The sequence below is a fragment of the Sphaeramia orbicularis genome, chromosome 16 (assembly GCF_902148855.1).
Source record: "Sphaeramia orbicularis chromosome 16, fSphaOr1.1, whole genome shotgun sequence".
Lineage (NCBI taxonomy): Eukaryota > Metazoa > Chordata > Actinopteri > Kurtiformes > Apogonidae > Sphaeramia > Sphaeramia orbicularis.
The window spans coordinates 33,139,459-33,165,059 of NC_043972.1; the positions used below are offsets into that span (position 1 = coordinate 33,139,459).

The following is a 25,601-nucleotide window of genomic DNA, read 5'->3' on the forward strand; positions in this document are numbered from 1 at the left end:
TAGAAAAATTAAACAGGTTTAGAAATATGTATACAAATATTTACAAACCCAAGGTTTATTTGTACATGGTAACAAAGACGTATATTTAAAGATCACATATTTTCTCATTTTTATACTTTACACTTATTTTAAAATAACCCTACTTTATATATATATATATATATTTATATATATATATGTATTTATTTTTATATGTGTGTATATATAACATACAGCTTTCTGAACAGATTCTGGGAGAGATGGTCGTGATAACTTCAGGTTGTGACTAGTACTTTGCATCCTTCATTGCAAACACACCCACAAAAAAAGACGCACTCACAAACACATACATACACACATATATACACACACATTCACATGCACACACCAGCTCTGTAGGACATTAAAACCAAGCTACTCTTAAATTATCAACATCCTCTCTTTTTGCATCAGTATTCCCAAACATCTGTCTAAACAGCTGAGGTAGAATCCTTGCAAGGAGTTGGGAGTGACTCTGTTCTTGTTGTCAGCAAGGTGATTGACACAAGTGTATCTGGGCTCCATCCCAGTGATTGGACATGCAAGAAGGAAGGGGAGGGGTTAAGATTAAGACAAAATAAGATCCTATTTGCTCTGGTGAATTTGGGAGACGGGGGGGAAAACAATAATGGGCTTGGGGAGGCCAAACAGTGTCATTCCTGCGGCGGACTCGTAAGACGGTCAGTTACCTGCCATAACAAAAAATAAAATGATTTGTTAAAAATACCTGCTTTGGAACAACTTCTGTCATTAAAGGCATAAATGAAAGACAACTGCCCGGGAGGGAATTCAAGTAAATAAAAGAAACACAGGGCAGGACTTGTAAACAAAATAAAATAATATGAAGGGGAGATCTCCTAATATACTAGACCACCACCGTTTGTACAAAGCACAACCGTTTACCATTATTAATATAAATCAAACAGGAATAAATATAACTACCAATCTAAACAGTGTGTAAATTTGATTAACCTCATTAATGACAGCACTGAACATTGACTAAGAACAACATCAAACATTATTTTAAGGTGCCGAGTGCATTCTCTCAGCTCCGTTTCTAGCACGACACCCTGCAACCACATTTAGAAACAAGCCTGGTGCAGAAGCTGAATGCACACACACTCAGTGGCGATGCTTTTTAACAAGTGCTCTCCCTGATTAAGAGATTAACTGTAGCAGATTTCACAAAACGAACAGAATCATATGTTTCTTGGTTATGTGCAACTGCAGTCTTATTGCAATAGACAGAGCATCTGCCATAAGAGTAATAAAATATATATTTTAAAAAACTGTTATCCACCATTTCAACTCTTTGTGTTTGGCTTGGGTAGTGTTTGCTACATACACTGTACATCAAGCAAAAAAAAAAGGAAGAAAAACAAACTGCTGAAAGACACACATCTGTCTATAAATATGACACTATTAGTAATTAACTGAAACCATTACATCACTATAATGTATTTTGGATCAACGTGGAAAGAGGGAAGTGAAAAATAGACTAAGATATCAAGTGTGAAACTAGCAGACACTGACATTAAGAGTACTGCTTGAATGCATAAATTGAAGATGCATGTTCTCAGCAGGGTGAATAAACAGCTAAACGGTTCCTGATGTGCAGGACGTCTAAGTCCAACTAAAGACATCAAAGACCTTGCAAAGCTTAGCACCATGGTTGTCTTGTTATTTAGATTAAAAAAAAATTAAAAAGAAAAAAAAAAGAAAACACCACATGAGCAGTTCAATAAAATATAAAATAATAAAGGTTGGGGTGAATGTATGGCTCAAGATCAGACTGCACAGATGGGGCTAAAGGTTCCCATCACTGGAGGATGGAGCAATCGTGACGAGTGTACTACTACAGCAACCTGTACCCAGAAATAAATGAAAATGTACGGAATCTCTCAAAGCCTAGTAAGAGGGTTTTTAGCAATGATTCAAACAGGTAAGGCTTGACGTGTGTATCAAAGAAATGTTGTTGGTGTCATCCAAATAGATCCAGGACCTCTCCACAACTTCTACAAATGGTTTAACAGTTTCTTACTTCCTCTTCAGCATTTACTCTTGTGGTGACGTTACTGTGCCAGCTATACATTGGTACTCTAGAGGAAACAGTACCTTGTGAACATATAAACTTCTCAAAAGTTCGCAAATTTTTGTGCAGGATTTTCTCTTCTTCTTACTCGCTGTTCCAACCTTGTCCACCTATCCTTTCTGACCAGCCAAGTGTTATTAACCATTCTTATAGTGGCGAAATCCCCCATTTTTTTATGGACTTTCAGCCACCTCCCCAAGCCCAACTCAGTGCCACCTTAATTTAAGGCTTACTAGTAAACAGATTTATCCCCTTTTCAAGAGGGATCTCTCAGTTGAGGAAGCGCCGACATCTCCGGGCCCCACAGTTACAGCTGAGTTTGTTGCTGGCATCTTCAATGGGAAACTTGTAGTCATACGTGAGCTCCTCCCCCCTGTAGATCTTCCTTAGAGCAAAGATAACGATATGCTTGCGACCCTCCACGTTGATCACTCTTGAGTAGCAGTTGGGTTCACAAGAGTGATTGATGAATCTTGCTGCATTTCCATGCATGGTGGCGTCCACCACGTCAAAGTCATCAATGCGGAACATGTAACAGCCAATACCCTATGGAAGAAAACATTTAACACATCAATATCTTTAATACTTGAATTTTCAAAACTTAATCCCTCTTACTGTGGATGATTAGATGAAAATGTGTAAAAAAGACAGAACAAACCAACCTTGCCATCGTAGTACTTTTCTCTTTTGTCAGTGAGCACTGAACGGATAACAATGCCTGCATATTCAATAACCATCTCCCCTGCTTCAATGTTCCTCTTGCAGAAAAGGCCACGCCCATGGATAGCAGACCTACAACACATGTACACAGGTCAATGTTGTACAGTGAAAAATCAGGGTTCTTACACCAGTAAACTCAAAACACCAACAGTGATAGATTAGTCAGCAGTGTGATGGCGGCACACATTCTCTAGATCTAAGGGTAAAACTTGAAGGTGCTTTTGTGACCAATTTTTCATCAAATCTGTAAAACCTCAGTCATAGCCTAAATATCACAAATCTGGAAGTCTTTCTGTGATTACTCACCTGAATCTCATGCATCACAGTGAACAATTTTGAAGTGTCATCCACCATAAACAATCCATGTGTTTACAAACAGAGCCGGGAGGTAACTCGGGCATCTTTGGAATTTTGTCGCAATGTGCATTGTGGGACACAGAGGTTCGTGCAACCGCGCAACCATATGCTATTATATGGATGAAACAAACATGATGCAGAAATGGCTGAAACGCGGAAACGGCTGGAGGAATATGCATAGAGGGAAGGGAGCTTCTGCCATTTCCGCATCATGTCTGTAGCAGCTGCCGCTGCGCGAACCTCCATTTCCCACAATACACATCACAACAAAATTCCGAAGATAGCCGAGTTACCTCCCGGCTCTGTTTGTAAACACACAGTTTGTTTATGGCGGATGGCACTTCGAAATTGTTCACTGTGATGCAAGAGATTCAGGTGAGTAATCACAGAAAGACTTACAGATTCGTGATACTTAGGCTATGACTGAGGTTCGACAGATTTGATGAAAAATTGGTCACCAAAGTCTCCCGCAGCTTTAATAAACTTCCCTCAAAAAGCTTCCTATGATGAAACGATGATATTACAGTTTCAAAACTTCTGGATGACTACATTTATTAAGTTTTCACTGCATTTCCTCTTTGCTTGAACATCATCCCCTACATCCAATAATGACCAATTATGGGCAGTTTGCTCTGTCATGTACATTTGGCAACTATTCCTGTGTACTCTTACGATTTTTTCACATGCAGTCTTGAGTAACTTAAAGGTTACTGGTATGTTTCCTATTCAACTTTGGTTCTTTTTTGGGGGTGGTTCACAAACAAGAATCAAGACAGAATACTAACACACCCTTTACCCTTATTTGTTGAATATCTTTCATGTTTTTGCATTTATGGGTTACATAAAATCACCTCCAACACATAAGCACAATTTTAGGAGCAATTTTATACTTTACTTCAATTCAACAGAAATATCCTATGAAACTATCTTATTCATGTGTGTAGTACCAGTTGAACATGTTGACCATGGTAAAGGGGCTGTGTTAACACTCCTGTTGTTTACAGCTTGTCATTGCTGTCTGGCAATTACCAGCTGTTTCTTTCCCACAGTATTTTACATAAATCTGCACCTGGGAGACAGCTGTGATGCAAAAAGTACCATGTTTCAGTTTTTTTTGTCATACAAAAGAATTAATTTATCTATGAACCCCTGCTAGGTTATCTTAGGTCTAATCAAATTTATTTAACCTTTATTTATTCAGAAAAGACTCATTGAGATTAAAAATCTTGCAAATTATAAAGAGCGTCCTAAGCAAGATAATCGGCAATAAAATTTACTAAGTTACACACAGGGTAGTTAATTTGATTGAGGTTTTGCTTTCTGCAAATTGTAGACAAAAGCCTATATCATAAAATGTAAGATTATTCCTCAGGAGAACTTTATGGCTGAACAAAAACTCCAAATGCAATGTTGTAATATTGCTATTTTAATGTTTTAAAAAAACATATTTTGTGTAATATACACAAAATATTGGGATTATGTCAGCCAACTGTAGGTCAGCTCTCCTGAATGGACAAAAACTAGTTTTGTTCAAGTAGAATTCTTTGGTCAAATTATATCAAATTATTCAGATGAATCACCTTATAGAATTACAACACAAATGTCTCTGAGATGGTTTCTTCCTTTTTCCTGAGAAACTTTCTATCATAGGTTTGTCAGTTCCGTGAAGATAAGAGTGTAAACATTGCACAAATGGTTCTGAGTAACTCTGTGCAAACCTGTACACGCCAACAGCCTCCTTGGAAGTTCTTTCAAGATGTCTAAACCGCATAGCCATGGGCAACTCCAAACTAGTAGCCCGCCTAAAAGAAAGAGGTGATATTTATTCACTGTCTTGTTCCATAAAAAGCACAAAACTGGAGAACGGCATCTGCATGACAAGAAAAAAGTGACACTGAGTGAAGCCCAACCTTGTTGACTTCAAAAGAACCTCATCTTCTTCATCATCATAAGGTCCAATGTCAGGAAGCTGTCGATGCTGAGATGCCAGGAAGTTAAATATATCAAATGTTGACTTTCTGTTAAAGACAAAAACATACAAAAATTATGAGTAAACACAGAAACACCAACACCTGTAGTCTCTCCAGCAGTGTTTAACCAAACAAACCCTGGAACAGCATAATAATAACAATGATAAACAGTTCTTGGTATTTATACCTAAGGTAGAGCTCAGAGCGGGCACAGCCACTGGGGTTGACAGGTAGGTCATCTTCCTGGGAAAACTGTTTGAAGAACCGGAAGGTGTGGCGTTGACAGCGGTGTGCTCCTTGAAGTTGCTCCAGCAGAAACACCACTGTATCATGGACCAGCCCCAGCATACGGTCACCAGTGATCCTTTGAAAGGTAAGAGGCCTCAGCCTTGCAATTGCTCGTGCTTCCTGCACCCCATCTATAACTGCTTTCCAAGCAACTGAACAGAGATAATAAGAAAAAAAATTAACAGAAAAGCCAGCGCAAGAGGAAGTGTAATAATTTGGTGAATATGTCAGATAAATTGCATTTTAAGGAAAAATTTATTTTTAACATAATGTCCAGCTCACCTTCAATACTGTCGGCCTCCACACTGAAACCATCGTCGCTGGTTATTTCAAATTTTAAATGTGGCTGGTCCCTGCTACTGGGATATTCAACATCCTCATCTGATAGTGGTGGTTCATCATCTGAGGTAGATGCAGCGCCTAAGAAAAACAAATATTGAATTTTTTAAATTAACTTAGTCACTTAATTGTCACTTAATACTTGTAATTTCATGCCATTCAAATAATGTAGCTGAAGAATACCAGAGTATTTCTTCCAGTCAGTCAGAGTACTGTGTCCCACAGGTTCCCAAGCCTGCTGTTTGCCTTGTTCACCTCGAGACATATAATCCCAAGGCTCAGACCTGAGAAAGATTAGTAGTAGAAGAGCAATGTTATTAACAATGTCACTTCATGCAGGGATTTTAAAATCCTGTCTTGATGACACAAAGGTGATTTTGCTATATGAAATATTTTTGTTGTTTTTGTGTGCAATGCTTATGTTAATACAAATGAACTTGAACTGAGAATACTTGTTTTATAAAATCTTACCCTGAGCTACCAGAATCACTGAAATGGTCCTCCTTTATGTCATCCAAGTTCAACACTCCTTTCACAGTTGGTGTCTTGATGCGAACTCCTGAGGCCCTGCTAGAGATGCTTGGAAAGGTAGGTCTACGGTGCTCTTCAATTTCACTGATGGGTTCTGGTTGCAAGAAGTCAACTTTAGATTTCTTGGTGACAATGCGGTCTGACAGTGAAGATACTCTCTTCATACGGACGTGGGTACGAGGGCGAGTTACAGGTACAGGGGTGGATGCTGGTGCTGGTGCAGGTGTTGGGGAGGGAGGTGACACCGATGGTTCTGGCTCAATTAACAGTCCAGGAGGCAAAACCAGCGAGGATGGGCTAAGTGTCCGAAGCCCACTCCACTTTGGGGTGTAGTTACTTGCCATGGCCTGATTGATAATTGCTTGTGCACTTTCAGCTGGAGTCATGGGTGGATTCTCTGTTGACAGAGAAGGCAGCCCTGTGGCCTTGGCTGACTTGGATTTTCTTGATGAACTGGATTCCTTCTTTTTCTTTGTTTTTTTCGACTCTGGAACAGGTTCATCTTTTGACGCTTTTGTATTCTTTCTTGGCTTCTTCACATTAACTGATGCCACTGCACCATTGTTATTGTGTGTAAGGAGCTGTGTAATTGTGGTGGGATTCTGAACTGCAGGTGTGACAGATGGAGGAGCTGCTGTTGCCACGTTGGCCCCAGGGGAAGGGGCAGACATGTTACCAGCTGCTGCTAATGTGGCTGACAGTGCATTACTTTGCAAAAGGCTGGCAATTTGCGTAACACAGTTATAGGAGGGTGAGTTAGGAGTGGGAAGTTGGAAAGTGTTGCTCTCTGGGTTCTTTACAAAGATCTGCCCAAGACGATTGACCAGAAGGACATGTGGCGTAGGATCTACATTTGGACCTCCCACCTCTTTCACTGTTAGAATGGCATGGCCAGGTAAAGCCTGGGGTACCACTGGCTGTTGAGGTTCCAAAGCGGGCCTGGGTGCAGAAAAGTTTATGGAGATTGTATGACCAGATGTAGCATCTTTCTGCAAAGATGTGGAGTTGTAACCATTTAAAATGACAGGGGCTGAAGTTGTCTGGACTGACACCGGAGCTGCTGAGCACTGTGTTACCAGTCCAGAAAGCGAAGATACTGAGGCAGATGAGGAAACGATGGTGACAGCTGCAGAACCCAATGGTTGTGTCTGAGGGGAGTACACTGGTACAGAGATAGTACCAGTAGTTCCTGCAGTGGGAAAAGTGCCTGATGTTGCTGAGAGCACAGGGTCATTTTGAGGGGGAACATTGATTAGTGCTTGTGTTATGTCTCCAACAGGAGTGAGGGTGGTTAGTTTAGTAGACAAAGGGTCTGATAGAGGAAAGGTTGTAGACTCTTGTGTGGTTGTTACTGGCTGAAGTGTGATGCTTGTTAAAGGAGGCTGACTGAAACCTGGCAAACAGGAATACATCTGCAGAGAGTTTACAAGGCCTGGAGAAGGGTTTTGTGCATCAGGAGGTATTAAAGGGGAGGGCTGAAGGAGATCCAGGAGGGGACCCTGACTACTATCAGCAGAGGTGGCCAATGAAGGCTCTATTTCATTCACTGTTAAGTGGTTCATTAAGAGACCAGATCCCTCAGCTGATGTGACAAAGTGACCACTGTCAGGTTCTGAGTTCATAGTTTTTGTCAATGTCCCAACATCAGACTGTTGGGTCTCTAGTGATGAATCTGCGAGCAATGGAACAATCTCAGCTAAATGGGAATTGGTGTCACATCTTTCAAGAACAAGAGGTGTTCCAGAAGCAAAACCCAAACTGGAACCCTGGAATAGCTCCTCTGAATGTGATGTCTCAGGCACCTTTGTGAGTACGTTAGGCAGAATATCTAGAGTAGGAAGCACAGACTCCTGATCAAGTAAAGGAGTTGCAGACTTTTGCTCTTTCATTGGTAAATTTGTGGAATGTTTTGGAGAGACTAATTCCATACTGGCCACATTTGAATGCTCATAGGACTTCCGTATATCTTGATGTGAAGATTCTATCGTTCTGCTGGCTGCTGAGAGGGTACCTGATAGAGAATCGGTGTGTTTATCATTGGAAGATGTGTTAGGGCTGATACTTGGAACAGTCTGTGTGCCATTTTCAGATTCAGGGCCTTTTTTATTGAGCTGGTTTTTGGCTTGTATTGAAGTTTGATTATTGCCCTCAACTTTCTGAGCATCGTCACTGGTGGCTATACTTGCATCGCTCTCTGTGCCATCATCCACACCGTCCAGTTGAGCCATAGGTCGGGAAGAAGGAGAGGAGGGAGACTTGCAATGATCTTTTGCTCCTGGGCGGCTTACAATTGTCCGTGAAAAGTCAAAATAGTGCTCCATATCATCGTCAGAGGAGGTGTTTCCCAAATCATCTCTGGTTGAGGCTGCAGACCGAGGAAGGTTAGCAACTAGAGTCTTTCTCTTGTGTACCTCTTGGGATCTTTCCCAAAACTCCTCCTGATCATCGCCTTCCACCACTATTTGGCCCCCACAGTTCATTGCCACACCTTCATTAAGGAGTGTCTCTTCGATCTCCAGTTCTGTCCTCATCTCTTGGCCTAGAGAAATATTAGAATCCTTGTGGAATGAATTGAAGGAAAATTCATCTTCCTTCTGTTGGTCCCCCTGTGGTGATGTACCATTCGCAGGTGAGACATCTTCAGGCTCTGGTGAAGCCAAGAAATTGTGTGGTACCTCAACTGAGTCTGACTGGCTCAGATCAAATGATAACCGGTTTCTGGGCAAATGCTGTATAGATGAAGAAAAAGACAGACTTGGAGATGAAAAACTTCCTTCACTATCCTGCCAGGGGGACTGAGAGAAGAAAGATGAGGTACAATGAGTCATTGTATTTCCGTGGCATCGGACTGAGGAAGCACTTCTACCTCCAACTGGGCGGGACGATGGAGAATTTATTAGGTTTTCTGTAGCACCAAGCGGAAACAGTGGGGAAGTAGGTAGGGGACTTTTTCCAGCACGTAAAGGGACTGGTCCGGCCAGAGGGCCCAGTGGAGGCGGCGACATGTGACTGCGGAGGCCTGTTGTCTGTGAATGTGGACTGTGGCGACGGACCCTTCGAGTCTCCTCCAGATCGCTTATGGTTAAAATGTGGTGGGGTTTTAACTGGGCAATACCTAGAAAAAAATTAAATCAACTTTTTAAGATCTATGCACTCTACATTGGAACCTTTTTTAGGACAAAAATTCAGGGTCTTATTTACCTGGGGATGGCAGAGGTCTGGACAAGCCTCCAGCTGGCCTTCTGGCTTGGGGATAACTGGGAATCTTTGGCCTTGCTCCGTGATCTGACTTGAGGGGTTGGACTGGTACAAACGTTTCCTCCAAGTGGGGCTGCGAGTCTGTATCAGTCTCTTGATCTTCAGATTCTGATAAATATAGGTTTGTGAGATAATTACAATTTGCATCTTTCAGGTTATCAAGGTTAATGACATCCCAATGCTTTTCTGTTTTCAACAGCAGGACACTTACCAGGTGGTGGACAGGGGCTGTGGACAATAGTTTGATTGTCTCCTTGGTTTGGCATCTCTTCAACTGGCTTCTCAGGGACAAGGGGTCGAACTTCTCGGACAGTGCAAGTGTATTTACAACGGCGCAAGGGATTCACTGTGCTCCAGTACCAGCGAGACGATCTATAGAAGACACATCCAAATTTTATCAATATTTCATTTAAAGTTCATAATGCTGTTTATGATCTGAAAAGAAGGTAAAGTACAACTTACTGAAACCCCACAGGAAATAATTTTCCTTTTCTAGCTGAAACTTCTGTCAGCACACCAAGTTTGTCAATCTGTAGGGAACCTGTAGTCACAACATGGATGCCTGTTATTAATTTACCTTAAGTAAATATTGCTAAGTGAAAAAAAAAAAAAAAAGAAAAAAAAAGGTTCTTACCAATCATCACATTGATTAATTCTGGTTCTACTCCGGTCAAGAACTTTCTACGGAGACTGATTCCCTCAAAATCCACATACACCCTGCGGTTGACTTCAAACTCCTGACCAGTTATCATCTTAACAAAAAAATTGAACGTTCATAAGTAATTTTACAGCTTTGAATCAAATCAACTACCACACCTTTTAAGAAGTAGAAAAAGGCAAATTTACCCTGCCACTGATGAGATGTCTGTGTTTGTAGCAATAGACCTTCTTGTCATCCTGGAATACACACTGACGAGAGCGGGCGCACATGAAGTGATAGTTGCTTTGACATGAAGTCAGGCAGCAGCCCACTGTGGCCCCCGTCTGGTTGCAACGTTCACAGCGCTGACAGGGGAAAAAGTTGGTGAAATAAGAACCAAACCGAAAATGAAACGAAAAATAATAATACACATAAAATATTTTTAGACATAAATTATAGGAATTGATTATTACCCTCTGAGATTATTGGATCCAATAACTTTTTTTACACCATTTTCAGTATTATTTTGAAAAAAAAAAAAAAAAAGAAAAAGTAAATCTATCTATATTATAAATATATCAATATATTTATAGTAGTAAGAAATGCTGCTGTTCAAAAATGTAAAAAAAAAAAAAAAAAAGTGTCAATCTTAGTAATCTTTTATTCTAAATTGTGCTTGAACACATTTTAATATTTTGGGTTGGAGTTTTTGTCACAGCAAATTTTGATACCTAGACTTTCCCCATTTACTGTAAGTGTACATCACATTCAAACATTGGATATCAGGCTCATTAATAACTAATAATTGGTTGTAGCCCCAGAAGAACAATGATCATTTCGTAATGATTTATGTTATTGACTTTCATTGAGTTAATTTATAAAGTAAATTCATAACCAACCATCAAGCGGCCTCTTGTGACAGCACTGTGCACATGTAGTAGAGAGCCATTGTCCTCCTCAAACACCTCAGCTGACCATAAACAGCAGTTCACATGAGCCCACTCGTTCTGGCCCAAGTACAGCAACCTGCCCGCCTCCTAAAACAAAACACACAAGACTATGTAAGGCCCCCATAATTATAATTTGCGTAATGTACAACTACAGCTCAATAACCACATACTGGTATAATTTATTTTGCAAACTCTTTTTAATTTTCAACACTATGACATTTCTTACATTTGGCTTGAGGTCACCATATTTCTGGCACAAAGAGCACTGTCTTTCATCATCTGTCGACCATCCAGTGTCAAGATCGGCTTTTGAAAGCCTCCCCCTTTTACCTACATATATGGAAATAAAATGAATACTTGAGGCATAAATACTGTGAGCGAAAAATTGTTGTGTACAAGGAGCCAGTTGTAGTAAAATCTCTCATGCATTTCCAACATTACCTTTGAATTTGAGTCTAACAGCCCTGCTGGTTTTGAAGTGGTTTATTGATTCACCAGACATGGTGGAAACCAGCTCTTCTTCCTTCACATCTATGCTTTGACCATTTTCCTCTTGCAAGAGGCCTAAAGGAACTCTGGAAGTGAACTCTTCTCTCTCATGCCACTGAGCATAAAAATGCTCTGTTGTAGGCGGATAAACAGCGTTGGACAGCATCCCCCTATTAATAAAAATTACAACATTTCTCATGGGTGATATACTAGAACAGTGCACAAACACAATACCCTTATAGCATTCATACAGCATAAATGAAAAGCCTGGACAGGTAGCTGAAGGTGGAATACTCAAATATATAATTAAATCATCAGAGCATTTAAAGCCATCTTAAATCTTCTAAAAACATCTACATTCAGCACTATTTTTGACAGATAAAAGCAAAAATATTGTCCATTTATATGCAAGCCATTGAAATGAGGTAATTACTCACACAGGCAAGTCTTTGGTACAAGGGTTCCAAACCTTTGGGTCTTGGCTGTTGAACCAGTTAAATACTTCCTCAAGGAGCTGAGAAAAATCAGTAAATACAGTAATTAATTCTGAACTCATACAAACCTATATGCTAGCAAAACATGGCATCCCTTTCTTAGATATTTGATTACAAACACAAGTTAATAACACTGATTACGTGTTTTGATTTAGTGTGTGAAACACTTCTAAGAACTAAAATGTGAATCAATAATAATAATTATTATTATTATGTTTAGAAATGTTGTTTTTACCCCTATATATTACAGTACCTTTAAGTAGTAGGAGCGTGCAAGGGCAGTGGGTCTCTGCTCCTCTGGAAGATCGTCCTCCTGCTCAAGCCTCTTCCTCACCACCTGAACTACATCTTCATGAAACATTTTCTAAAACAAAAAAGTATTTTTAGCATTTTTTTTTTTTTTACTTTGACTTGTGATGAGTCGAAGCATTGCCTGCCTTATCACATCCAACAACAGAAAGATGACAGTGTTTTACCAAAACAGAGTATAATTGTTTATCAAGTCAAACCATTACATTACTGGGCATCTCAAACATTTACAGAAACATTACTATTGAAAGTGTTTTTAACAGAAGCTGAATTAAAGGTTGTACACTCACCAATGTAGTGTAAAGGCCTTTGTCAAACTTCTTGCCTACAGAACGGAGGTCACAGGCTGGCTGTCCTTCTATCCCACTGTCAGGATCAACCAGCTTTTCACACTGAATCAGAAAAATCAGGGTGTATTAGACATGTTCAGAAACATTACTAACTCAACTGAAATAGTTCACAGTGAAAAATATCACCGCCTTTTAAATATTTAATTCATGAGATGAGAAACATAAAACAAGTCTCCTACCTGTGAGCAAGTTACAAGGTGCTGTGTGAGTGTAGAGGAAAGTAAACAGGCCAGCACCTTCTCCACTCCGGCTCTGAGCTCAATATACAGAAGCTCCCTCCAGGCACTGGGCTGCGTCACACTGCATGGCCGACATGAGTACACTACACTCTCCGGCAAACTGGAGAGGATCTCATACAGTTCATCTGCAATCATTATAAAAGAGAATCACATTTAGAGGAGATGAAATGAATGCATCTCTCCAAACATGAAGTAGTGAAGACAACAACAGAGAATTCTTAAAAATCCACTGAATCACTGTGGAGCTATGCACCTACTGTATTTCCTGTCACACAACGTGAAACAGATTTTAACACGTTTATCAAATAACACAGAAGGAATCAACAAGTCAATCCTGAGTTGTTGTTTTTTTTTTTATCTCTGGTCATTATATTTTTTGGTATTATATGTCATTTGTTAAACTTTAACTGGTGAATGAGAACCTGGGAATATAAACAATTGTACATTATAATTAACACTGACATTGCTTTGTGGCTCCAACATTTCCACATGTTGATGAGTATGAAATGTTATGATATTAATAAAGGGATTCAGAATGTATTCTCAGTGGACAATGTATCAACGTTACCTGTTAGATCCTCACACTTGGCATGAACCCAGTGGTTACAGGTGCCACACTGCATCATCTGACTGTCATAGTCATTGTCCTCATAGCACTTGAAGCAGATTGGACAGTAGTTACCTTATGAGAAAAAAAAAGATATCCAAGATTAGCAGCATGCAGAAAGAAGGGTAATTATACAGGAACAAAAAAATCACCACAACAAAGAAGTAAGTTGTCCCCTCACCCTGTTCATAGAGTTTTGAACAGTCTGGACAGAGTCCTTTATCGTGGTTCCAGTCAGTGTCCCAACTTTTCCCTGGCGTGACTCCACAACTTTTACATCTTATGCATGTCATACAAACCTGCACAGAAACCATGAAATCAATACTGGCAATAGTCCTTTTACAACTTCAACATACATTTTCTGAACATTCTGACTGTGAACTTACCCAAGCTTTCCTCTTTTTGTTTTGTTTCGGATAGTTGGGTCCCAGACAAGATGCATGGTAACAGTTCTGACACCGTTCACACTCCAACAGGGGCTAAAAAGGCAATGCTTTATTAGTACACTACATGCATCACAAGAATTGAAAGTATAGAAGGAAGGTAAATAACTGTACCTTGGATTGTTTGTTTTTCCTACCACACACATGGCAAAACTTGCAGCGACGACAGCACCAGTTCTCCTTATTCTCTTCAGAAGGGCGCTCTGCTTGGTCAAGGCAAAACTGGTGGAAAGGCTCACAGCATACTTGGCAGTACAGCATCTGCACAAATAAATGCATAATCACACCTTTTTCATAGTGGAATGGCAGTGAAATAATTCTCACTACAATGATATTTATTGCTAAAGTAACACTGTAGCAACAAAATTTAAGATGATACAAGATATTTCAATGAATATTAAGGAAAATATGTTACCTCATGTTGCCCTTTACTGGCACAGAGGAAGCACACATATGGTGGCATGAGCGGCGCAGAGGTCAATATACTTAAACCACCCATATTCCAGACGTTTTCCAGGGTACAGTCCTCCTAAATACAAAGACACAAATATATGGTACACATGATCACAGCTGGAAAAAGACTCCTCACAGTAAATTTCATCATTTTGCTCCCTCTGCTGGATATTATCAGAAATGTTTCAAATATTTATAGTGTTATTCCCAGGCTATGGTTTGTCACTAGAATAGTCAGCTGCAACACATTTGTCAGGAGCCACTCTTTCAGTGAAGAAGGGAATTCAATGTGGAATTAATATCCATTGTTTTTTTAGAGCATAAAGAGCCTTTGGCATAAAACAATTGTAGTTGTTGTATTAGTTACATACAGTATAAACATGTTCTCACACTACATTATTACCAAGCTTTTTTTAGAGTACATTTCACCAGTTAATTTATTTACACTAAATATGTACAAATATATCATTACTTGAATTTTAGCGAACTAGTGATGTACAGGGAATACTGAAAATATACCTTGAAGTCGACCCTGATTTTGTGAGTAGGCTTAGATGACTCTGTGTCTCTCTGCTCAAATCCATGAGCCAAGGCAGCCAGGACACTGGGAGGAGTTTGCTCCAAAGGACCCTAAGACAAAGAGAACATATGTACAAATGTCAAAACAATACCAAATCAAACATGCACATTAACAACATAAGAGCTAAGCACATGACAGCAATGAAAACGTCTGAGGTTTGAATATCTGGTTTGTAGTTTCTTTTTGCAAAAATGGAACTTCATGGCCTGGATTTTATAAAAAAGGAACAGGTAGTGCTCCATTTCTCACAGAACTTGCTCAAAGCAGACCATTCCCTCAAAATAGTTTATATGAATTATAGATTTCTTTTAGCTGGTTTATTGTCTATGCTCATGCTACAGAGCCTTTAAAGACACACAGAGACACTGCTGAAGGGGACGTCATCTGGTGTACATCAGGACAGTGTGCATATTCTGGCCATTTGGCTTTAGTAAATTTCTACACAGCCTATCTACTCTCTTTGACATGTCAGTGACTGTACGAAAAAGAAAGCAAAACATTAAGCTGCCAAAAGCTGTGTGTGTGTGTTAGGGATGTCATGAGAACCAATACTCACGATACCATTCAATACTATAATAAAAAAACCCTGTCCATACTCATTCTTTTAAGAAACAGATAAACCGATCCCTGCAGAAGAATCGGTACCATCGGTAGGCTTCTACTCTTCCAGAACTGATGGGGGCAGTATGCGCCAAAAGTACACATGCAACAGGTAGAGCAACTTGTGAAAGAACAGCAACAGTTGCCTCAAATGCTCCGACTTGTTTAATGGACAAAAAAGGGGAGAAAAGTCGTGTGTGGAAGTATTTGGCATTTCAGGTAGACGACCATGACGTGGTTATTGACACACATGAGCCAATGTGTAAACACTGCCACCACGGAATTCAAACGAAGGGGGGGGATACCATGAACCTAGCAAAGCAACTTCAAGACAGGAGCCAGATCTCTTAAAAGAATTCAAGGTGAGTTCCGTTATTCAGCATGACATGCGATATCATCAGGGCTCGACACTGGCACTGGTCCAATGGCCCAACGCAGTTTTTACACCCTGGCCCATTCGGGCCACCATCGATGCGAAATGTTGACAACAAGAATCTATACCAGCGGTCACTAACAGGCGGACCGCGGTCCGGGTCCGGACCTGGAAGCCATCCCGTACAGACCCGGACCTACAGCCGGTGGTAGAGCGCTTCTATTTTAACCAGCTCAGCTTACAGTAGAGTAGATGAGGAAACGCACAGACCAACCGCATGCATGTAGAGCCATCCCACCTGATACCACTCAGCCAATCATGTCTGTGCATTCAAAGCAGTAAACGATGTGACTGACAGTGCAGACAGATGAGAGAGTTAGAGACAATAGCAATATTCATTTATATGCAAATACTTAAAGTATTTCTTGTTTAAGTTTATGGGTTCTTATGATTTTTTTTTTTTTGACGTAGTATCGACTTTGGTACCGAGAATCATGTAATTTTAGTGGTATCGGTATCAATTCCTGAATTTTTGGTATCGTGACATCCCTAGTGTCTGCCTAGCAGAGCCTTAATGACAAACTCACCTTTTCAGATTTCCGTCGACCAGTTGGTACACGATGTGAACTGGATTTACGATGTCTAACTTCATCATCTGAAATGTCCCCAAGGAATCCATCCAGTGACACAAAGTCTGTGACAGAAAAAAAGCAGGATTTTGTTTTGCTTCACTGGAATATCACAAGATTTCCTAATGAACCTAATGCCTGAAAAGGGGACGGGGGTGGACAATGTGCTGGACGTCCACCCCACCCCCACTCATGGACCTCAATCCTTATACAATCTGGACCTCAATACATAATTCTACAAGTAATGCAACGGACCTGTATGTGGAGGATGTGTCGATAAAGCTGTGAAAAGTTAAAGTGAGGCCCCCTCACCTTATCATTGGTTATCCCCCCCCCCCCCCCCCCCCCACACACACACACACACACACACACACACAGTTGAGAACCACTAGTCCACGGCAAAGTTTTTGCACATATGGATGGACAGACAGACAGATGACGAACTGATGACAATACCCTGCGGCAAGGGCCGAGGGTAAAAACTATTATCTACATGAAAAAAAAATCTGGGTAAAAGAGAATTTCTCTGTAACATGTAAGAATATGTAATTGTTCTTGTGAAAAATACTACCATAACTAAAATATGATAATATTTAAGTACATGAATAAAAGTAGAAATGCATACAATTACATTGATTAAAACTAAAGTGTTAAGATTTGTTAAGCGGTAGAACAGCCTCAAAGTGCTTCCTGTTGAGTCAAAAGGACTGAATGAATGAAACATGTTTCTGGTCTGTCTTCGAAGTGTTAAGTCTACCTTCACTGAAACGTGGTCCAGGGCCTCTCCTCCTGGCTGGTGAGGTAGAGCTCGAGATAGCCTTGTCATCTAGATCTGAGTCATAGTCCACCAGATCAAAGTAGACACGGGGTTTCACAATGCGCTTTGGCTGCTTTCTAACGGATGGACTGTGACCATCACCATGAAGACCTGATGGTGAGTCCGCAGTACCTTCATTCCCTTCATCATTACTTGAATGGCCACCACTGAAGGACGATCGCCGTCTTTTAGAGGCACCTTAAAAGACAGAAAACAGTTCAGATGACACACCACATACTATGCAGTTATTACAGTTAGTCTTCACTTTTGCTGACTTAAGAAATTACCTTTGGGCACTGTTCTTCCACTTAGTCTGCGTGCTTTTCTCTCTTCTATTTGGTCACATCTCTTATACCTTGTCATTCAAAAGTAAAAAAAAAAAACAAAAAAACAATTGGTTCTTAATACTCTGCTGTGATAATCTACATATACACACACACACACACACACACACACACACACACAAATATATACATAAAACTAAATGAAGGTCAACTTACACACAACACTGCCTCTTGGTGTTAGGACCACCAAACTTGGGTTTGTCAAGGCAGTTCATGCACTTCCCACAATCATCCTCGTGGTTGCAGCCTTTGCATACACCACATCTCCGAGAGCGGTAACCAAATGGCCCAAGTCCTTTCCGTTTCACAAAATTTGATGGCTTCTTGACCTTGGTGACCTTTTGATCTGACAGCCCAGGACTGTCTGATTCTGACGGGGACCCAACATCTGCAATGACAATGGACAACATCTTAGTTTGAGTTTATCCAGTTTTGTAGGTTCCAAGCTGGATTAAGACTTTTTGGGACCATTATAAATACAGTTTAAGAACTACTTTACATCTCATCATGCTAGGAATCTTCCCCCTGTGAAGACAGTGAAGGCAGGTGTTTGCTGGAGGTTTTTTACAGGAAGGTTTTTTTCCCAATTCGAATGCAACTTAATACGCAAATTCTTAAATTATGGGTGTTCCTTCACAGGTTGAGGTGAGCTTCAAACATATTTTCCAAAAGGCTTCGACCAAGCACTACATCTACACAGTTTTAACAACCTTTCAAAAATCACATTTAAGACATCTTAATGACTAAAATTCAGGATATTAGACTTTTGACTTTTAAGACTCTAAGAACCAACATAAACACATAGTCTTCCATTAGCAAGTTAAGAGCACAATAGCTAGTATTATATCACACATCTGGAATAGTTAGGTTAATAAAAGTCATATTCAAGAGCGCATGTCCAGAACTGGTCACTCATGCCACATCTACCTTTAGTGACAGCTGAAGGGGAAATGCCAGTTCTTTCATGAAGAGGCAAAGCACTCAGTCTGGGAATGTCATCTGGTACCAATGCTCGAGGTTGCCCCAGCACCACAGATGCAGCACGGCAAACATGCTTGATCCGTGGACCTCCTGCTCTGCGGAACTCCTGACATAATGGGGAGATGAGCTGTGGCTAAAAATGAGAAAAACAGAGGGTGGAATTGACTAGCAGCTCTGTTACCATTAACTACAAACACATCAAACCAGATTTTTATTTTATTTTTTTTTTTAATTGAGGCTTTTTTGTACGCTTACTTGTTGAGGTGGCTCTGTTTTGACTGGAACATCAGATTCAAGCTGAACCCTCTGCTTCCTCCTTTGTCTCTTTGAGCTCACATCTCTAGACCTGGCACCAGTTGTACCAGATAGTAGCTACAGGGTGAATGAAAATGAACATGACAATCAAGGCATTAATAGAGTTCAGAGGTTATAAACAGGTCTTTTTAGAGTTATATTTCTTTGCAAGTGCAGATGTTTTTAAGTGTCAAGTGACTTAATAATAAAGAACTTGAATCAGGAATGACTGAAAACTTACCCCAGATGATTTAAGCTGTTTCTGTTGGTCAATTTTAATGAGCTGGACCTTGGCTTTCCTGAGCAGATTGAACATTCTTTTATTTGCACCAGTGAGACGCGCTCTTTGTGAAGCTCCTTTCTCCACAGACCCCGGATAATCTCCACCACCACCTGAACGCTGCCCTGACTGCAGCTCTCCTGTTAATAAAGGAATATATACCAATCTCTACTGAATATTATCACCTTGAGGTAAAGGTTTTCTGCTGAAATTAAAAGAAGTAAATACCTTAATGGTAAGTTATTATTATGTTTACCTGAGTGAGGTTGGGCAGTGTCTTTCGCCGCTGAATGTTCCCCTTGACTACGCTGAAATGCAAGAGACTTGGAGTTCATAGTCCTAACACACACGGCAACTTTTCTCACAACTCCTGGAGTATTGAGGTCTTCTATCTTAAGTTTAGATTTGTCTTTCTCTACATCTGTATTCCGCTGTCTTAGGCTAATGCTCATGGCCTCATCATCAAGTCCTTCTGCTAAATCAACAGGCGTCTGAAGAGGCTTAGTAACGCTGTCCACCTCTGTTGTGTTTTTGCTCTTGGGAATTCCTGTATGCAGTTTCTTAAGCCTGTGATAAATCTTGAGGTGAGCAGTTTGTTTACTAAATTTAGGGGAAGTCTTCTTCTTCTGGACATCATGGAGGTGTGTAGAAAGTTCTGTGGGCTTATCAATTGGCGGAGATAAAAACAAATCCTCACATTTGTTCTCTGGTGTATTGTCCAGTGTATACACTTGCTCGCTAGACTCTTCAGGCACATGCCACTTGAAGCTGGAGTTCTTAAAGAAAGACCTGCTTTTTTCACTTTTGCCACTTTTACTGTCAGAAAACAGGCTTTCAGCTATGTCAGTGGTGTCGTCTAGGTCCTGAGCTGAAAACAAATCAACATCCAGTTGTGCTTCACTCAGTATGTCCTCCTCATCAACCGGCAGAATAGGGGATATTGCTCTGACTGCACCATCATCTCGTTTCTTTGCTGGACGTATTTGCAAGCCCAGTTGCACACCCTTCTTTGGAGAGCTTCTTCGAGGCAGTACTGACATTCCAGCGTCATCCATAAACCTTTGTGGGGTCTTGATCACACGTGAAGATCTGGCACTTACAACAGGCATGATGAAATGTTTGATATTTTTCACAAACTTTGATTTACCAGGCTGAGCATCGACTACATCTGTCTGTGCCCCATCAACTAATGTGTCACTTTCTTCCTGCTTTAAACTATCCTTGTCTATTTCCATTTCCATCAGCTTAGAAATTATTTTGGATTGTGGTTTGGGTCTTTTAGAGCCAATGAACTGAAGGCCTGACTGTCTTTTTTTGTATTTTTTTTGTACTCCAATTAGTTTAGGACTTGAGGCTGGTGTGGTAGCCACTAACTGGGTGGAAATTTCACTTTCCCCCTCAATGATATCTTGACTTTCTGATGATTTAAGTGGCGCAAACTTCCCATCTCTGCTCCTGTGCCTGTGCTTCTGGCGCTGCCCAATCAAACTTTTGCGTCTCTTCTTAACCTTTTTGAGGGATTTCTTTTGTTGGCATGTTGATTTTGGATCACTAACAGGAATTTCTGATACTAGTGGCTGTTGACTGTCAATTAGCTGAATTTCTGTTTCCTCTTTTACAGGAGGCTGGATCTGCTCTTCTACTGATACAATGTCCGGTTGTGCCTCAACTTGAGTGCAATCTTTTGTTTCTGACTGACTAACCTCTTCTACTAAAGGCTGACTATCTTCCTTTTGCACAGACTCTGTGTTAGTAGCTTCAACTGTGGCCACTTCTGTAATGACAGCAGTTTCAGGAGTGACACTAACCTTCTTTCTTTGTACAGTCCTCTTTTTCCCTGAATTATTATTTCTACATCTTTTAGGTTTAGAAGGCACAGGTAAAGGTTTGGCCTCTTTGATCTGTGGTTCTACCTCATTCTCCACCTTCTGTGGAAAAACTTCACCTGGCACCTGTGCTGGTTCCTCAGTGTTTTCTGAGGAAGTCTGATCAGGAACTTCAGCCGGCTTTACACTCATCTCCTCAGACACCTCAGAGGAGTCTACAGCCAAAACCTGACAAGATGTTTCAGGAAGAACGTGTGAGCTGGAATCTTCAGTTGAAACCTGAGAAGAATCTTCAACATGAACCTGTGGAGCATCTTTTTCCTGTTGATTTGTCCTAACCCTCCGTTTCTGAGCCGCCACTGGCTTTTCACTGACAGATTTTGTTTGTGGAGATTCAAGGCTTGATGTCCTCCTCCTAAGTCTCCGAGTTGGTATGACTTTTTCATCCTCACACGGTGGCTTATCCATATTAGCTTCACTTGGATCTTTCTGAACATCCTCTTTCTTTTCAGGCACAGGACTAACTTTTTGTATTAGGAAGGATGGCTTTGAGCTTTTATGTTTACCAGGGGAGGAAACTTTTTTAATTTGAAGAGGTGGAACTTTCCCACAATCCAATTTAGTGATTTCTTGTGGAGACATTTCAGTTACTTGTTCCAATTCAACTTCAGCCTGTATAGGAGGCTTCTCATTAAATGAGACATCAGTTTTATTTTGGGAAGCCTTCTCATTACTGTCCGTATCCTTATTACTCTCCTCTGGTGCCAAGTTATCCAGTGTTGGTTTCTTATCTCTTCCCTTGAAACTCTTGTTGCCACTAGTGTCACACAAAGTGGACTGATCCACCTCACTCACAGTCTTCTCTGCTACTTTGACAATATTTTCAGTGGCCTGCATCTGACCTCCTCCTCCTGCTCCTCCTGACTTTACTAATGTTAAAGTCCAGATATATTTTCTCCTTTTTTTCTTTCGAGTTGAATTCTTTCCACTGGACTGTGCATCATACTTGGGGTTTCTAATCTTTATCAACTTTAAACTTGGAATCTTATCTCCCTCGTTTTTCAAAGGCAAACTGGGCTGCACATTTGTGTCAGTCGTCCCTATTGATGATGGAACATTGTCTTCTGGTAGTGTAGCATCCTTATTCAGCCTTCTGCTTTGCCTTCGCCTCTCACTTCTTGCTGGTGGTTTGGCCTCCTCAGATCTAGAAACATCTAACTTTGACTCCGCCAGAACAGCTTCATTACTACTCAAATTCTCTGGTTCAGCTGCAACATCTGGTACTTTTCTGGAGAGTGGGTTGGTGACTCTACTACTCCTACGAGTCACAAGCTGATTGCCCTCAGAACCTTTTTCTGATGCAGTGTCCTTATGTTTTGCTTTCTTTGCAATTGTTTTTGCCGCTTCAGTCCCACTCTCCTTTACAGTGTCAAGCTGAGTGACAGATTTCTTCTCTTTTGGTTTTTGGTCGTCCACCACTACTTTGGTGTTAGTCTGGCAGACAGGCTCTGTTATCTTAGAGGCAGATCTTCCACGCCTTCTTGCAGGTAATGTCCCTCCTCCCTTATCTTCTGCACCATGTCTGTCATCATGAGGTTCAGCTTTTAATTTTACATGGGCACTTGAAATCTGGTCATCCTGAATGTCCTTGGCTTTAGGCTGATCCTGAATACCTTTCACCTTCAACTTCTTTGCAGATTTCTTGTCAGGTTCCTTTACAGTTTTCACTTTCTTTTTGGCCACCAATTTTATAGTAATCCTTGGTGCTGCTGATGAGGCTGTGCTCTTTGTGGATGCTCGATCCATAGTGTTTTTTCCTTTCAAACCTTTCCTGCAATCCTTTATAGACGATGCCTCAGGAGATAAACGAAGTATCTTGTCCACAGGTTTTTCATCTTTTGCAAGATCAGGCACTGCATCCACAGCGGGTGGTTGCTTCTCGCTTGGTATTTTAGATTTGACACCTTCACCTAAGGTAAAAAGAAGGAAGTAAAACCATTTGGGTTTAGTGCAATCTTCAACTTATGTATTGTTTTATAATTATATTTAACATTTTTTATGGTAGAGAAAAATAAATCACCTTTGTAAGGGTTTTGTCGAGGTCCTTTCGAACCTTTTCTCTCCGCTTCAAATCCTCTGAAGTCATCATCACCCTTGAAGCAAAATAGCAAGCATTAAAATTGGAAAAATAACTCAAACAAAAGCACCGTGAAAAAGACTACAATACTATCAGTAAATAATGTTATAGCCCACTATACACACTGAATTCTAGACACTGATAGCAATATTAGGCTAACTACACAAAGTAAGTTAATAGACTCATACATTATCAGTACAACTTATACTACTGTGCAGTTCTGCAGAAGGGCTACACATACAGACTACACTGACAGTGGGCAAAAGGCATGGGACACCCTGGGCAGTAACTATTATCATGCATGCTTACATTGACAGCTATTGGCCACTTAAAAGTGGTCAAACAGCCTAACTAAATGCATTTGGACTGTTTGTGTGGTATGGCCCAGAGCCCTGCAAAAAATCTATGCAGACATGGGAGAAATAAAAATACTAAGTCCACACAGAAATGCCTCTACAACACCATGCAGCTCTAATTACAACATCTTATGAACAACTGATAACAAAATGGACAACGGCGAAAAATAAAATAATGCCCAACATATATGATTCACCAAGTCACTCAACAATTCATACATATCTTAAGGGCTAAAGGCTATATCTAATTTTTTTTTAAATATCAAAATGACAGATCACTATTTGTATTTTATGCACTCAGAGTAAACATAAGTTCCAAGAAAACCCTTGAAAAGTGTTTGTATGAACGAAAATACACCTGCACAGATGCATACAGCTTTGTGCATAGCCTTGGCAAACTTTTCAAGATGTAGTGACAGAATCAAAAACGTAAACTAGTTTATTTACCACCTCTAAGACCAGATGTAAAACTTTATCGCCAGCAGATTTAACACTTTAACGACCTGCATACTAAAGCGAAGGTGAGGTGAGTACGATTCCCACACATGACATTATATCGTAGTTATACTATCACTTATGCCCTGAAAGTCAACGAACACTTCCGCTGTTGTGTTTCAGCGAGTCTCGAATCTTAACCCGAGCACAAATAGTTTTTTGCAGTCATTCACCACCTTTAAACCTGTAGAAACGTATAATATTGTTAGCCGTCCTCTTTTTAAAAGGCAATTCAACTCACATCTGTCTACCAAACTTACCTTACGTTACGTTAGCCGTAATATAAGGTGAATAATCTGAGGGTCTAATAATTGAATTATGCCGGCAAGTAGTATAAGCAATGCGTAGGAGATCTCTGTTTTGTCTGTTTTAATGTAGCTAACCCTGTCCACATCTGGACAGTATGGATACAAACAGTTAGCTGTTAGCCACTATACAGGGTACAGAAGCGCTAGCCTACTCGTTCTTTGTGTTCGCTACTACTAGCTAGCTGCTACTCTGGCCCATTATAATGAGCGGGCCAGAGATGAAATAATTGCGATCACCGCTTACAAATTAATGTTTCTCACCTCTATCTTAAAAAACACATAATGTACAATCTTCTGTTACGTGAACACTAATTTAAGCAAATTGGAATAATGTTAATGTTACTTAGAGTACTCTACTGCTTTGGTGAAGTGATATTTTGTGTTGCGACTGTTCATTAAATGTCATGGAAAGCTGCACTGTGCTAACATTAGCCTCTCAGTTAGCCCCGAAAGCTAAAGTTAACATTAGCCTAGCAAAAGGATGTTGACATTTCACCATGGCACTAACCAGTCACACTGCTGCGGACAGCATTCATTCATGAGCATTTAACAATCATACGAAATGTGAAAAAATGAGATAAAGATACTAACTCCTGGGTGGGTTTGGGACCTCACCTCTTCGCTCCCACTAGAGCTGTATCCAGCCTGGCCAAGGATCTTGTGGCTCGCCTCTATCCCAAGTAAGCGCAAGTGAGACTGGTCTTCGTTTAACGATAGAACCAGGTTTGTGGGCCTTTGGCCTCCATTCGTCACATCATCAGCTTCTAAGCCTGATCGTCCGAGTTGCCATCGCTTCTCAGAGCGCAAACGACTGCGAGAAGACCAAGGCCGACCGGGAAAACGACCTCTGGCAGTAACGGTTCCACCTTGGCCTCCTACGGCAGCCGCGGTTGCTGATCCGCATCCCGCTGCCGCCATCATTGCTTCAACAACAACACACACCGATGGCTAGCACTTCGAGGAGAGACAAGAGGGAAGGCGCGAGATGGGAGGGGGGAGCCGCAATGCTGCAAGGGAAAGCGAGTTTTTTTCCG

General features: G+C 40.7%; 1 protein-coding gene across 2 annotated transcripts; it reads right to left on the reverse strand.

The window, feature by feature from the left end:
* Positions 1-1,716: 1,716 nt before the first annotated feature.
* On the reverse strand, positions 1,717-25,544 carry kmt2bb (lysine (K)-specific methyltransferase 2Bb). 2 transcript variants are annotated; one of them, XM_030157149.1, is made up of 36 exons: positions 25,183-25,544; positions 23,352-23,424; positions 19,702-23,241; positions 19,407-19,585; positions 19,127-19,243; positions 18,818-19,004; positions 18,047-18,278; positions 17,834-17,901; positions 17,487-17,744; positions 16,688-16,794; positions 15,067-15,177; positions 14,510-14,623; positions 14,209-14,355; positions 14,038-14,130; positions 13,833-13,950; positions 13,613-13,726; positions 12,985-13,169; positions 12,746-12,847; positions 12,400-12,510; positions 12,090-12,166; positions 11,605-11,822; positions 11,390-11,493; positions 11,113-11,250; positions 10,420-10,578; positions 10,208-10,325; positions 10,036-10,114; positions 9,785-9,945; positions 9,517-9,681; positions 6,256-9,430; positions 5,968-6,068; positions 5,728-5,865; positions 5,345-5,597; positions 5,098-5,205; positions 4,906-4,989; positions 2,773-2,902; positions 1,717-2,656 (listed from the first exon to the last, which is right to left on the reverse strand). In XM_030157149.1, the coding sequence occupies exons 1-36, from the start codon at positions 25,486-25,488 to the stop codon at positions 2,381-2,383; spliced, it is 11,646 nt and encodes a 3,881-aa protein (XP_030013009.1). In that variant the 5' UTR covers positions 25,489-25,544; the 3' UTR covers positions 1,717-2,380. The 2 variants fall into 2 exon arrangements, with proteins under 2 accessions (XP_030013009.1, XP_030013008.1); XM_030157148.1 differs by having other exon boundaries at positions 25,159-25,544.
* Between the last annotated feature and the right edge of the window lie 57 nt (positions 25,545-25,601).